The 16,524-nt window shown below is 37.7% G+C and overlaps 1 protein-coding gene across 2 annotated transcripts in view; it reads left to right on the top strand.

Moving 5' to 3' along the window:
- GDPD4 (glycerophosphodiester phosphodiesterase domain containing 4) overlaps positions 1–16,524 on the top strand; it is an 85,114-nt gene that overhangs the window by 48,738 nt on the left and 19,852 nt on the right. Inside the window, exons 12-13 of one of the 2 annotated variants that reach the window (XM_063693402.1) lie at positions 7,442–7,663; positions 9,105–9,259. In XM_063693402.1, the coding sequence (XP_063549472.1) occupies positions 7,442–7,663; positions 9,105–9,259 (377 nt within the window). The remainder of the gene's footprint in view (positions 1–7,441; positions 7,664–9,104; positions 9,260–16,524) is intronic. The other variant, XM_063693403.1, reaches the window with a different exon arrangement.

Raw genomic sequence — 16,524 nt, 5'->3', positions numbered from 1 at the left:
GCACCATGGCAGTTGATTGTAGGCCGTGTCAGACCTGACACCAAGAGGGATCCCCTCAGTGAAGTCTCCTCATTGTAGGGAAAACAAGAATTGGAGAACCCCAAAAGCCTTTGTGGACCAAGGACATTAACAACATACACCTCTGCTGTTGCGACAACAAATTTCCACACCCCTAAGCCACTGAGATGCCCACAGTTTTTGCTGACGTTGAATGCAGCCAAAGAAGCTGCACAGAGACTATACCACTGCACCTACCCAGGAACAAAGTCACCACACCCTTCTCAACTAGTGCACTAAGACCCAACTGCAGGTGAAAATCTTTCTCTAGAAAAGCCACTCTAGAAAGTTTGGAAGAGGTGATTATTCCACCAGATGCATAGACATTAGCACAGGGACACAAGAAATGAAAAAGCAAGGAAATATGACACCACCAAAGGAACATAATAACTCTAGTAACAGACCTGAACGAAAAGGAAATATATGAATTGCTGGAAAAGGAATTCAAAATAATTACCTTAAGGAAACTCCATGAGATACAAAAAAATAGACAATTCAACAAAATTAGGAAAACAATTCATGATGTCAATGATAAATTCAACAAAAACATAGATACAGTAAAAAAGAACCAGCCGGATGTGGTGGCTCATGCCTGTAATCCTAGCGCTTTGGGAGGCCGAGGCGGGTGGATCACCTGAGGTCAGGAGTTGGAGACCAGCCTGACCAATATACTGAAACCCTGTCTCTACTAAAAAACACAGAAATTAGCCAGGTGTGGTGGCATGTGCCTGTAGTCCCAACTACTTGGAAGGCTGAGACAGGAGAATGCTTGAACCCGGGAGGTGGAGGTTGCAGTGAGTCAAGATCACACCACTGCACTCCAGCCTGGGCTACAAAGCAAGACTCTGTCTCAAAAAAAAAAAAAAAAAAAATCCAAATGGACACCCTTGCAGCTGAATAATTCAAGTACCAAAATAAAACAATATAGTACAGAGCTTCAACAAGAGACTTATTTCAGCAGACGAATCTCTGAGCTTGATGTGTCATTTGAAAATTACCCAGATAGAGGAGAAAAAAAGAAATGAAAATGAAAAAGAATAAAGAAAGCCTACAATAAAGGACACTATTAAGCAAACAAATTTTCATATTGTAGATGTTCCTGAGGGAAAGAGTTGGAAAAAGCCACAGAAACACTATTTAATGAAACAATAGTTTAAAACTTCCCAAATCTGGGGAGAGGGGTGGACATATAGATCTAAGAAGCTCAAAGATTCCCAAATAGATTCAATCCCAAAAGGTCCTCACCAAGGCATATTTTATCAAATTGTCAAAAGTCAAAGACAAATAATTCTAAAAAGAGCAAGAGAAAAGCATCAAGTCACATATAAAGGAATTCTCATTAGACTGACAGCTGAAACTATCCAGACCAGGAGAGAGTAGAATAAGGTATTCAAAGTACTGAAAGAAGAAATATTGCCAGCCAAGAATATTTGACTCAGTAAATCTATTCTTCAGAAATGAGGGAGAAAGTCTTTCCCAGACAAGCAAAAACTGGGGAATGCAAAACCACTAGACTAGCCCTATAAGAAATATTCAAGGGATCCCTGCATCTGGAAGCAAAAAGGTGATAATCACCATTATGAAAACATGCAAAAGCATAAAACTCATCAGTAGAGCAGATAGGCAAAGGAGAGAGAGAAAAAAAATCAAACCTTTTATACTACAGAAGACCTCAGACTGAAATGAAAAACAAGAAGAAACAAAGAATATACAAAACAAACATAATACAATTAACAAAATGACTACAGTAAGTTATGCCCTATTATAATAACCTTGAATGTAAACCAATTAGTCATTTGAATGATACAGACTGCCTGAATGAATAAAGGAAATGACTCAACTATATGCTGCCTACAAAAAACTCACTTTGCCTGTAAAGACACATACAGACAGAAAGTGAAGGGATAGATATTCCATGCAAACAGAAACCAAAAGCAAGCAGGAATAGCTATATTTACATCAGATAAAACAGAGTTTAGTTCCAAAACTATAGAAAGACAAAGAAGGTCATTATGAAATAATAAAGGGATCAATTCACCAAGAAGATGTAACAATTATAAATATGCATGCACTCAACACAAAAGCACCCAGACATATAAAGCAAATATTATTAGATTTAAAGGGGGAGAAAGATTCCAATACAGTAAATGTTGGTGACTTTAACATCCTACTATGGGCATTGAACAGATCATCTAGACAAAAGATCAACATTGGATTGAAACTGTACTTGGACCAAATGGACCTAACAGACAATTACAGAATACTTCATAAAATAGCTATGGAATACACATTCTCTTCATCAGCACATGGAACATTCTCCAGGACAGACCATGTGTAAGGCCACAAAACAAATCTCAACAAATTTAAAATAATTGAAATCATATTAAGTATCTTTTCTGACCACAATGGAATAAAACTAGATATCAATGAGAGGAACTTTCAAAACTGTACAAGTATATACACCACAAAATACTATGCACTTATAAAAAAGAGTGAAATCATGTCTTTTACAGCAACATGGATGCAGCTGGAGGCTATTATCCTAAGTGAATTAATACAGGCTCAGAAAACCAAATACTGCATGTTCTCACTTATAAGTGGGAGCTAAATATTAGATATACATGAACATAAAGATGGCAACAATAGAAAATTGGGACTACTAGAGGAGGAAGGGGGCCAGGGTTGAAAAACTAACTATTAGGTACTGAGCTTAGTACCTGAGTGATGGGTTCATTCATACTTCAAATCTCAGCATCATGCAATATACCCAGGTAACAAACCTGCACATGTACTCACTGAATCTAAAATAAAAGTTAAAAAAATAAATTTTATTGGCTCAAATAAAAGAGAAAATGTAAAAATCAGATAATACTGTGTTTATAAAAGTTTATGTCAAAATAAAATACAAATAAGATGTTATACTTTTTAAAAACTGTACAAATATATGGAAATTAAACAACATGCTTCTGAATGATCAGTGGGTTAATGAGGAACTTAAGGAAATTTAAAAAATTTTTGAAATGAATGAAAATAGAAACACAACATACCAAACCCTATGGGATATAGCAAAAGCAGTGTTAAGAGTGAAGTTTATAGCAATAAATGCCTACATCAAAAAACGTAGAAAGATTTCAAATAAATGACATAATCATGTATCTCAAGGTGTCCCCTTGAGTTTTTTAACTCTCAGACTTGTCCACACTAATCCTCCAGGAATTTGTCAATGATGGTTCAAGTTTTCCTACCCGAGCACTGGTTTCCTTAGTGGTTTCCATTTGTTAGGCTCATTCTGGTAAGCTATGATTCATCTCCTTTCACCTGTGTCTCCAATTTTCTGGGCAGCAGTTTGCCCTGTGTCCTCACCTCTATTACAGATCCAAGAAGAGTTGTTGATTTTTCATTCTGTTCAACTTTTTACTTGTTGTTAGGATGGAGTGACAGCTTCCAAGCTCCTTACATGTGGAACCAGAAACCAGAAGTCTATTTGGTTATTTTTTGAATCAATATAGTAATGTTCATATGAGCTGTAATTTGATAATGTGCGATAGAACCTTCTGAGGCTTCTAAAAACAATTTGTCTGTAGTACATTTCTTCTTGTGGTTCTTTTTGCAAAGTAGCTTCCTAATTTTTTTTTTTTTTTTTTTTGAGATGGAGTCTTGGTCTGTTGCCAGGCTGGAGTGCAGTGGCATGATCTCGGCTCACTGCAACCTCTGCTTCCCGGCTTCAAGCAATTCTCCTGCCTCGCCTCTCGAGTAGCTGGGACTACAGGCACACACCACCATGCCCAGCTAATTTTTGTATTTTTAGTAGAGACAGGGTTTCACCATGTTGGCCAGGATGGTCTCGATCTCTTGACCTTGTGATCTGCCAGCCTTGGCCTCCCAAAGTGCTGGGATTACAGGTGTGAACCACCTTGCCCAACCTCTAATATTTAAATTTATAGGGGAGAGGTCACGAGTTCGAGACCAGCCTAGCTAACATGGTGACACCGTCTCTACTAAAAAAAAAAAAAAAAAAAAAAAATTAGCCGGGCTTGGTGGTGGGTGCCTGTAATCCCAGCTACTCGGGAGGCTGAGGCAGGAGAATTGCTTGAACCTGGGAGGTGGAGGTTGTAGTGAGCTGAGACTGTGCCATTGTACTCCAGCCTGGGCAACAAGAACAAAACTCAAGAAAAATAAAAATTAAAAATAAATAAATAAATGTATAGGGAAAGTGCCATAGAGAAGAAAGAGTTGTTCTTCTGACAATGGTCTCAAAGTAATAGTTTTATGTTGGGACATGGAAAAAGACAGGATTGTTAGATACTCCCACTACTTAAGTGGTTGTAGTACTCTGGTGATCTGATTTTTTTATAGTAATGCAATTAATGGTAGATGTGGTGGTGCCCATATCAACAAGAAAATTGCATTGTTGGCCGGGCATGGTGGCTCACGCCTGCAATCCCAGCACTTGGGAGGCCGAGACAGGTGGATCACGAGGTCAGGAGTTCGAGATCAGCCTGGCCAACGTGGTGAAACCCTGTCTCTAGTAAAAATACAACAATGAGCTGGGTGTCATGGTGCATGCCTGTAATCCCAGCTACTTGGGAGGCTGAGACAGGAGAATCACTTGAACCTGGGAGGCGGAGGTTGAAGTGAGCTGAGATTGCACCACTGCACTCCAGCCTGGGCGACAGAACAAGACTCCATCTCAAAAAAAAAAAAAAAAGAAAAGAAAATTGTATTGTTGTTCACATGTAGTTACAGTTAGTTCTTATCAGAATCGTCTATTCAGTGGAATGTTTCCTTGATGTGGCATCATTGGACAGGTTTAATTGTCCTTCTATTTCTTTCTTTCTTTCTTTTTTTTTTTTTTTTTGAGACGGAGTTTCACTGTTGTCGTCCAGGCTGGAGTACAATGGTGCGATCTCGGCTCACCGCAACCTCTGCCTCCCGGTTCAAGCGATTCTCCTGCCTCAGCCTCCCAAGTAGCTGGGATTACAGGCATGTGCCACCACAGCCGGCTAAATTTTGTATTTTTAGTAGAGACAGGGTTTCTCCATGTTGGTCAGGCTGGTCTCGAACTCCTGACCTCAGGTGATTCGCCCGTCTCGGCCTTCCAAAGTGCTGGGATTACAGGCGTGAGCCACCATGCCCGGATTTGTCTTTCTATTTCTTAACCAATATTATACATTGGCTCTTCCAATAACCTTTCTTTTTGTAATATGTCTACACAGAGGCACAGAGAACAGAGGACCTTTTAATCTTATTTTTATTTGAGGAACCAGATGTTTCATCTGGAGGACCAGAAATTTATTTTCATTTCTAGCTTGTTACTTCCTGTGGCTTTTTGAAAACATTCAATCACATGTTGAATATAGTCTAAACAGGCATTTATCCATTCCAGTTTATTTTTCTGATTAAGTCTAAAGAGGCACAATGTACTTCAGCTGTTAGGCCTACCCCCATAATACTATTTAAAGTTTACTGGAGTCTAGTTTTAAACTCTTATATTGATTAAATATTTACCATCTTTGCTATTTTGAATTTTTGGTCTTGTGTTGGTCTTTCCCATAAATTCTTTTAACAATTTTTCTCACAAGAAGGTTTAATAGTTAAGTGAACCAGTTGGTTTAGGTCTGGTAGTAGCTAACAAAATCTTGAATTCTGAAGCATATTTCTATTGTCCTGAGAATTAAGAAAACCATTAGTTGTAGCTTTCAATCAGATCTAAACCATGGTTTAGATCTGCCTGCTGGCCTAGCAATTTTCCGGAGATACTGTGCAATGTGATTGTTTCTTTCCTGAGAAAAATGTTAAAAAAGGCAGCTTATTTAGGTCAAAGGAAGAAGAAGAAGAAATAGGAGAGGTATGAAGGAGAATGAAGATAAAGTTGTGTAGAGAAAAAGAGATTACTTGAGTCTTAAGAAAATGTGACTTCTTCCTTCTGCTACTTCCTTCTCCTGGGAGGTAGCCTTTTATCACTGCCTTCACTCAAATGATCTAAAAAATGGCAAGTGGTTATCAAAGTTGCCGTCTATTAAATTTAATGTAGCAAACATGTGTGTTCTCCCATGTGTTAGGTGAAATGCTGTGCATTTCAAGGAATGTATGACAGTTCCCACCAAGAGGGAGTTACACTCCAGTAGAGTCAGCAGAGAGTGAAGGAACTAATGTGAATTGTATACTTTTCTATCTATGTACCAGACATACTCCCAGACCCTGTAAATATTTTTATCATATTTAATCTTCAAAATAATCCTAAGAAATATATAGGTTATTCTTCCTCTCCTCTATTTTATAATTTGGGCAATGATGACTTGGAGAATTTAAATGGTTTTATTACCAAGGTTGCATAGCAAGAAGCATAGTGAGCCAGGATTGAACTTTAATGTACTAAGACATGTCCAAATTCTAATTCTGAAAATTTGTCTCTAATTGTATATTTATAAATACAGTGGTTAATAATTTTAGTTTCTTCTCATGCTTAGCTATTTTTACATACATTAGCTATATATGAATGAGACATACAGAGGCATAAAAATGGGCCATTGGGCTTCAAAGCCATTGAAGTCTCTTTATTTATTGATTTTTTTTTAGAGATAGGGCCTCACTCTATTGCCCAGGGCCTCACTCTGTTGCCCAGGCTGTAGTGCAGTGGCACAATCATAGCTCACTTGCAGCCTCAAACTCCTGGGCTCAAGTAATCCTTCTGCCTTAGCCTCCTTAATAGCTAGGACTACAGGCATGTATCACCGCACCCAGCTATTTTAAAATTTTTTTGTAGAGACAAGGGTCTCACTATGTTGCCCAGGCTGGCCTCGAACTCCTGGCCTCAAGTGATACTTTTGCCTCAGCCTGCTGGGATTAAAGGCATGACCACAGCACCAGCCTTGAAGTCTCTTTAGTTCAGGAAGATTACAGGAAAGCTTCATGAGGGAAATAGCATTTGAAGGGTAGGATTTTAACAAGTGGATATGGCAAGGAAGTCAATGGAGGGGTAGAGCTGGTATTAAATTCAGTTGAAGCCAAAGCATGTGTTCTTCCTATTACACAAAACTAGAATAGCGAGAGCCCATGTGGGAAGCCAGCATGACTGAAAAGGGATGTATTATCTTGACTTATGGGAGAGAAGGCTGGAAAGGAAGGTCAGGATAAGAACATGACCTTCAGTGCAAATACAGCAGGTTGTAGGATATAGAAGAGACCATTCCAAACACTGTTAATTATTGATGATGATTACATTTTATTTCTGTCCTTGTCACCTGTTATCTAGGACTAGTACTTCAGAGGGCCTGATGGATTGAATGATAATGGAGCAACTGAGGTAGAGCTGGATGTGTGGCTACATAGTAGGAGAACTGGAAAGTGCTTTTGATGTATTTTTTGATGTATTTGTTTCTAGCTCAGGCCATTTTACAATATGAAACCTCTATCAGAGGCAGATAAAGAAAGAGCAAGAAATCAGTCAATTCCAACACTAGCTGATTTATTGACACTTGCAGAGAAGGAAAGAAAATTTGTGATATTTGATCTTCATCGCCCTCCACCAAAACATCCTCTCAGACACACATTTGTCCACCAAGTAGTAAGCGTGATCCTTGCCTCTAAAATCGAGCAACATCTGGTATGTCTATCTCAGTATTTATGACATAGGTTGGGAGGTGGGTAGCATGTCCTAGGAGCACAGTAGTTGAACTTGACCTACCTTGTACATCTACCCTGGGATCCTTAAGTAATTTTACTTCCTATGGAAATGAAGATTGTTACTTATACAGCTACATGTGGTAATCTAGGAATGACCCAGTTAAATTTATCTCAGTGGGGAAAACCATTGAGGCTGTTTGCTATTCCAAACCAAATGAAATGTCAGCACCCTGTTAAAGAGGAATATGTGTAATAACTATCTAATGTGACCCGCACCACACCAACATAGATCCATTAGAAAGAGCCTGGGTAACATTAAGGCTTTGAAGACTTGGCATGATGAATGATATAGAAAGGAGAGCTGGTTCTTATTTGAGCAGAGATTTGCTCGTAATGTTTTTCAGAAGCAACTCTGCATTTGGGCAGTCAGTTGTTCCAAATCCCATAAATTCTCAGAATATGGGAGTGCTGTGAGTGAAACAATTATAAGTCTTTTTACAAATGGAAGTATTTCATAGATGAGTCATAATAGCATCTCTGTTGGCAGGAAATGACTCCTCTCAAAGATGATTTTTTTTAAATAAAATAGAAGCAGGGCGTCCCTATGTTGCCCAGGCCTGTCTCGAACTCTTGGGCTCAAGGGATCCTCTTGCCTCGGCCTCCCAAAGTGCTAAGAATACAGGCATGAGCCACCACACCCAGCCTCAAAGATGATTTTTAACATCATTAACCAGAAAGATGTTTTTGATTCTCACTATTCACCCACATCTATCAACTAATCTACTTTGCTTGTATAGTCTTTGTGTACACAGTAGGCCCTTGACACTTGATGTTAACTGGTAAATGGAGAGGTCATGAGAAAACTCAGCTCCAGAGTAGCCCTAGTGAAAGCCCCGTTATAAGAGTTCATTAGAAGATACTAGCCCAGGGCTGGGCGCGGTGGCTCACGCCTGTAATCCCAGCACTTGGGAGGCAGAGGCGGGCGGATCATGAGGTCAGGAGACCAAGACCATCCTGGCTAATACGGTGAAACACCATCTCTACTAAAAATACAAAATACAATAAAAATACAAAAAATTAGCCGGGTGTGGTAGCGGGCGCCTGTAGTCCCAGCTACTCGGGAGGCTGAGGCAGGAGAATGGTGTGAACCCGGGTGGCGGAGCTTGCAGTGAGCCGAGATTGTGCCACTGCACTCCAGCCTGGGCGACAGAGCGAGACTCCATCTCAAAAACAAAACAAAACAAAACAAAACAAAGAAAATACTAGCCCATGTTGACTCTTTCACCAAGGACTAGACTGTCTCTCTCTACTCTCTGTAGAATACTACCTGTGCTGGAATGGAGCTCCCTCCATTCTCTATGGGGCTGTTCGTACCTGGATAGCTGATTATCTGCTGAGGGACTTCTTGTTTCTCCTTACAGATTTTTTGGTTGCCAGCTCATGATAGGCAATATGTCAGGTCCGTGGCTCCTGGTTTTCAGCATGTGGGCCGTTTAGTATCTGTTGAAACCCTTGCTAAAAACAATATCAGTATAATAAATGTTGACTACAAGAAGTTGTTCCCTAATGGGTTAAGGTAAGTGTTTGACCACACCTCTCTTGGCACATATTGCCTTACTTACATAAAATACATATTCTAATTAAACTACTTAACTTCCCCTTTCCATCTCGGAATTTCTGTGTGTGGTTATCTCCTTTGAATCTCCTTTCTTTTTCCTACCCCTTCCTCCCTCCCTCCCTCCCTATGCCAACAAACATTTATCAAGTGTTGACTGTGTCCCTGGAACATAGACTTTAGCCTCTGTTGTGTACTCTAATCTTTCACCATTCAGTACACTTTTTTGTATGCTTGGCATTTCTGTTCTTATATAAAAGGTGGACGTTGAAAAGTCAGAACTCAAAACGTTTATTTCCTCCTACCATTACCAGATGGATGGCAGTACCTTGTAAATGGCTTTGTGATCCAGATAGCCATATTTCTGGAAGGGATAATTAAGAATATAACAAAACTATTATTTAAAAAATGTAAAAGTAGCTAAGCATGAGAAGAAACTAAAATTATTAACCACTGTATTTATAAATATACAATTAGAGACAAATTTTCAGAATTAAAAGCACCTGGGAATAAAATAACTTTTCCAAACTTAACTATTATTAAACATGCTTAATTTAATCCATATCCCCTTTGTCTTAGATTTAAGGTTAATTTTTTATATGATTCTAAATGCTTTAGAGACAAAGTCTTCCTTGGGGAGGGACAGAGGGAGGGAGATAACAGGTTAGAGATACATAATATATAGATATCTATTATCTACCTATCTATAATCTATAGATAGATTATAGATAATAGATATCCAAAGTCTCCTTTGGGTTTAATAAAAGGCTGTTGCATGCATCTGTTTCTGTTCCTGCTTTTTCTGCCTTTCTGGCCATGGATTGATCATATAATAGTGTCTTTTTTTCTTTTAGCGTTGAAAAATTATATATGTTTTACTCTCTAATTCCCATTCAGAAGATTTTTCTTTACTCAACTACTCTTCTATTTTGAGCATATTTCTATTTTATTCTACTTTTTTTTCAAATAGAAAATGGCTCTAGAATGATTTCCTTCTCTCTTAATCCTGAGATTGATCTAGTAGTTGAAAAATAATTATGACTTCCATTTATTGAGCTATTATTATGTGTCAAGTTATATGTTTGCTAGACCTGGCCTAGCCATCAGCTACTTTGGTCTCTTTGGAAAAGTTTCTAATTGTCAGTTTTCTCCTTTGTAAATTAGAATAACAGTGGTACCTGCTGGAGTGGTTAAAAGGTTTAATGAGATTATTCTTGCTGTTTTAACTGAGAATGCTTTAAATGCATTATTTTAATCAAAAGTATATGAGTATAGAATTGCCCTCTGTTTTATTTGTGATACTACAAAGTTTTTTAATGTTTTAAAGACATTTTAAAAATTTATATTATTTTTAATTGACATCATAACTGTATATTTATAGGGTACAATGTGATGTTTTAATATATTTACACAATATGGAATGATTAAATCAAGCTAATTAACATATATCATATCTTTTTCATGTTAAGACATTTGAATTTACTCTCAGCTATTTTGAAATATACATTATTATTGACTATAGTTACCCTGCTGTGCAATAGATCTCAAAACATTCCCTCTATCTAACTGAAACTTTATACCTTTTGACCAACATTTCCCCTCTCCCTCAACCCTTTGGTAACCAACATTCTACTTTTTGGTAACCAACATTAGCCTTTGGTAACCAACATTCTACTCTCTTTTTCTATAAGTTAGACTTATTTTATTTTTTTTTTTTGAGACAGAGTCTCACTCTGTCACCAGGCTGGAGTGCAATGGCCCAATCTTGGCTCGCTGCAACCTCCGCCTCCGCCTCTTGGATTGAAGCAGTTCTCCTGCCTCAGGCTGAGACTACAGGTGCGCGCCACCACGCCCAGCTAATTTTCTGTATTTTTAGTAGAGATGGGGTTTCACCATGTTGGCCAGGATGGTCTCGATCTCTTGACCTCGTGATCTACCCGCCTCGGCATCCCAAAGTGTTGGGATTACAGGTGTGAGCCACTGTGCCAGGCCTTTTTTTTTTTTTTTTTTTTTTTTTAAAGACAGGGTCTTGCTTTGTCACCCAGGCTGAAAGGCAGTGGCGTGATCTTGGCTCACTGCAGCCTCTACTTCCTGGGCTCAAGCTGTCCTCTTACCTCAGCTTCTCAAGTAGCTGGGACTACAGACACATGCCAACACACTTGGCTAATTTTTAAAATCTGCGTAGAGACGTGGTCTTGCTCAAGCAGTTTCCTCACCTCCACCTCCCAAAGTGCTGGAATTATAGGTGTGAGCCACTGTACCCCTAAGTTTGACTTTTTTAGAGTCCACACGTAAGGGAGATCATGTGGTATTTGTCTTTCTTTGCGTGGCTTATTTCACTTACCATAATGTCGCCCATGCTCAACCATGTTTTCACAAGTGACAGAATTTCCTTCTTTTTAAAGGCTGAATAGTATTCCTTTGTATGTATATATTACATTTTCTTTACCCATTCATCTGTTTGATGGACACTTAGGTTGATTCCATATCTTGGCTACTGTGAATAGTGTTGCAATGAACATGGGAGTACAGATATCTCTTTGACATATTGATTTCACTTCCTTTGGATATATACTCAGTAGTGGGATTTCTGGATCATATATATATTAGTTCTATTTTTAGTTTTTTGAGGAACCTCCACCTTGTTTTCCATAATGGCTGTACTAATTTACATTCCCACCAACAGTGTGTAAGAGTTCCCTTTTCTTCACATCCTTGCCAGTACTTACTATCTTTCATCTTTTTTGTAATAGCCAAAATTTTGAGAGGTGTGAGATGATATCTCCTTGTGGTTTTAATTTGTATTTCCCTGATGATATTGAGTGTTTTCTTCATATGCTTGTTGGCTATTTGTGTCTTCTTTTGAGAAATATCTCTTCAGGTCCTTAGCCCATTTTTTCATTGGGTTATTTGTTTTTTTGCTATTAAATATTTTCTCCCATTTCATAGGTTTTCTCTTCACTCTGTTGATTGTTTCCTTTGCTGTGCAGACACTTTTTGGTTTGATGTAGTTCCGTTGGTCTATTTTTGCTTTTGTTACCTGTGCTTTTGGGGTCATATCCAAAAAATCATTGCCCAGAGACCAATGTTGTGGAGCTTTTCCCATTTTCTTCTAGTAGTTTTAGTTTCAGGTCTTACATTTAAGTCTTTAATCCATTTTGATTTGATTTTTGTGTGTGGTATGAGATAAGGGCCTAATTTCATTCTTCTGCATGTGGCTATCCAATTTCTCAACACCATTTATTGAAGAGATTATCCTTTCCTCATTGTATGTTCTTGGCATCTTTGTTGAAATTCAATTAACTATAACGATGTGAATTTATGTCTGGGCTCTCTATTCTGTTCCACTGGTATGTGTCTGTTTTTATGCCATTACCATGCTGTTTTGATTATCACACCTTTATAATGTATTTTGAAATTAGGGAATGTGATGTGTCCAGCCTTGTTCTTTTTGCACAAGATTGCCTTGGCTTTTAGAAATCATTAGTGGTCATACAAATTTAAGGATTTTTTTTTCGATTTCTGTGAAAAATTACATTGGAAGTTTGAGAGGGATTATGTTGAATCTGTAGATTGCTTTGGGTAATTTTGACATTGTAACAATATTAAGTCTTTAAATCCATAAACACATAACTTTTCATTTATTTGTGTTTTTTTTTTAATTCTTTCATCAATTATTTATTTATTTTTTTTTCTGAGGCAGTCTTGCTCCGTCATCTAGGCTGGAGTGCAGTGGCACAATCTCCGCTCATTGCAACCTCTGCCTCCTGGGTTCAAGTGATTCTCCTGCTTCAACCTCCCAAGTAGCTGGGATTACAGGCACATACCACTGCACCCTGCTAATTTTTTTATATTTTTAGTAGAGACCAGGTTTCCCCATGTTAGCCAGGCTGGTCTCAAACTCCTGACCTCAAGTGATCCACCTGCCTCAGCCCCCCAAAGTGCTGGGATTATAAGGTGTGAGCCACCGCACCTGGCCCCTTTCATCAGTGTTTCATAGTTTTTAGTGTACAGGTCTTTCACCTCCTTGGTAAAGTTTTATTCCTAAGAATTCTGTTTTTGTTGCTATTGTAAATGGGATTATTTTCTTATTTTCATCAGTTAGGTAGTTGTTAGTACATAGAAAGAAATGCTACTGGTTTTTGTATGTTGATTTTGTATCCTGCAACTTTGCAACCGATAAACTGAATGTATTAGTTTTAGTATTTTTGTGGATTCTTTAGGATTTTCTATATAAAAGGTCATGTCATCTGCAGAGACAATCTGACTTCTTTCTTATTTGGATGCCTTTTATTTCTTTCTCTTGCCTAATTGCTCTGGCTAAGACAGTACTATGTCAAAAAGAAGTGGTGAGATTTGGCATCTTTGTCTTGCTCCTGATCTTTGAGGAAAAGCTTTCAACTTTTCACCATTGAGTATGATTTTAGTTGTGACCATGTCCTGAATGGCCTTTATTGTATTTTGGTATATTCCTTCTATACATGATCTTTTGAGAGTTTTTATCATGAAAGGGTGTTGAATTTTGTTAAACGCTTTTTCTACATCTATTGAGATGATCATATGGTTTTTGTGTTTCATTCTGTTAATGCAGTGTGTCACATTTATTGATTTGCATATGATGAACCCTCCTTGTATCGCAGGGAGGAATCCCACTTGATTATGGTGAATGATTCTTTTATGGTGCTGTTGAATTCAGTTTGTTAGTGTTGTGTTGGGATTTTTATGTCTCAGGATTTCATTGGTGATATTGGCCTGTAATTTTCTTTTCTTGTAGTGTCCGTATCTTGCTTTGGTATCAAGGTAATGCTGGCCTAGTAAAATGAGTTTGGAATTATTCCCTCCACTTTATTTTTTTTGAAAGAGTTTGAGAAGGATTGATATTAGTTCTTCTTTAAGTGTTTGGTGGAATTCAGCAGTGAAGCCATTATGTCCTGGGCTTTTCTTTGTCGGTAGACTTTGTATTACTTTTTATTACTCCTTGTTATTGGTCTATTTTTAATGTTTTTAAAAAAGTTAAATAAAAAATTGTATTGAGGTGAAATTCACATAACATAATTTTTTTTTTTTTTTTGAGACGGAGTTTCGCTCTTGTTGCCCAGGCTGGAGTGCAATGGTGTGATCTCAGTTCACTGCAACCTCTGCCTCCCGGGTTCAAGTGATTCTCCTGTCTCAGCCTCCCAAGTAGCTGGGATTACAGGCTCACACCACACCTAGCTAATTTTTGTATTGTTAGTAGAGATGGGGTTTCATCATGTTGGCCAGGCTGGTCTCAAACTCCTGACCTCAGGTGATCCACCCACCTTGGCCTCCCAAAGTGCTGGGATTACAGGCATGAGCCACCACACCCAGCCTAACATAAAATTTTAAAGTGAACAATTCAGTGACACTTAGTACATTTACATCGTTGTGCAATTGCCACCTTTAGTTCTAATGCATTTTGATACTGGAAGTTTTTATTTTTTCTGTTTTTCTTGATCAGTCTTGCTAGGGGTTTATGAATTTTAATCATTTCAAAACACTGAATTTTGGCTTTGTTATCTTTTTCCTATTGCACCTTTACTTTCCTATTTCATTGATTTCTGCTCTTTATAATTTTCACACTGACTTCAGTTTTAATTTGCTGTTCTTGCTAATAGATGGCTTTTTTAGGGTAGAAAATTAGGTGACCTGTTTTAGATCTTCTTTCTAATGTAAACATTTAAAGCTAGAAACTTATTTATTTTTTATTTTTTGAGATAGGGTCTACTCTTTCGCTCAGTTTGTAGTGCAGTGGCGTGATCTCGGCTCACTGCAACCTCTGGCATGAGCCATTGCGCCCAGCCTTAAAGCTCTAAATTTACTGTAAGCATTGCTTTAATTTTCTCCCACAAATTATGTTGATATATTGTTTCTTTGTTATCCAACTTAAAATATTTAAAGTTTTCTCATTTCTCATTAGACTCATGGATTATTTAGAAGTGTATTGCTAACTTTTTAAACATTTGAGGATGTTCTAGCTACTTCAGTTATTGATTTCTAATTTAAGCTTATTGTGATCAGAGAACAAACCTGTGTACTTTCAACCCTTTTAAATTCTATGGCTTAAATTCTAAACTTATTTTATGGCTCACTATATGGTTTATCTTGGTGAGCTTCCCATGTCCCCCTGAAGATTATGTGCCCTCTTCAGTTGTTGGGTGTAGTATTCTATAAATATCAATTAGTTCAAGTTGGTTGATAGGCTTTTTGAAAATTTCATATTCATTTTTTCTTCCTTTTTCTGTTGAGCTAATACAAAGGATTAGATTGCAGATCAAACATTCACATATCAGATAACCTACCTACTGCCGAGATTTATCATTAATTTCAAGGATACAGCAGGCAATCAAGAGGCTCAAACAAAGCAAGGACAGACATTGATTGTGGCTGTGCAGGTATCTTTATTTATTGGACATGTACTCTGTGGCCCAGAGTAATAGATGAGGCCTCCAAGTGAGTTTGTGCAGGGTTAACTCACACATAAGGGGAGCAGTTGAGTCATGAAACATCTCTATTTGATAGTCCCAGAGAGTTATCTAGTTTATGTGTCATTCTCCAGGGACCCATGCCTCATAAATCTGTTCCATGTTTATTTACAAAATATGTAATAAAGAAATACTTAAACAGGAACATCCTTTTAAGAACATTACATATAAGGCTACTTTTCCTGATAAATATTATTATTCTTTTTACAAAAGATCAGGTTATCCTGTTGAGAAGGAGACTTCTCAGACTTCTCAAGATCAAGACTTATTCCTTCTTTCTTCTGGGAGCAACTTCCCCAATCAAAGAAAAATGAATGGTTCCTTATACTGCTATCTGTCAGTTACCAATATATACCCAACTGTTAATATATCCAACTGTAATTGCGATTGTTGATTTGTGTGTGTGTGTGTGTTTTTTTCCTTCTTGTATTTTGAAACTCTTTTATTGGGTGCATTTTCACTTAGGATTATTAGATCTTGGTGAATTGGCCCCTTCATTATGAAATGTCCCTTGTTTAAGGTAATTAATCTTATCTAAAGTTTACTTTTTCTTGTATTAATATTGCCACACTGGCCACCTTATAATTTGTGTTTGCTTAATAAGTCTTTTTCTATCTTTTGGCTTTCAACCACTTGGCATCTTTAAAGTGCATCTCTTATAAACAAAATTTTGTCAGTTCTTTTATATCTAGTAGAATAATCTCGGACTTTTAATTGGAATGT

This window comes from Gorilla gorilla, chromosome 9, assembly GCF_029281585.2.
Source record: "Gorilla gorilla gorilla isolate KB3781 chromosome 9, NHGRI_mGorGor1-v2.1_pri, whole genome shotgun sequence".
Lineage (NCBI taxonomy): Eukaryota > Metazoa > Chordata > Mammalia > Primates > Hominidae > Gorilla > Gorilla gorilla.
The sequence above is the reverse complement of the archived record's forward strand: the minus strand, read 5'-3'. Positions and strand labels throughout refer to the sequence as shown.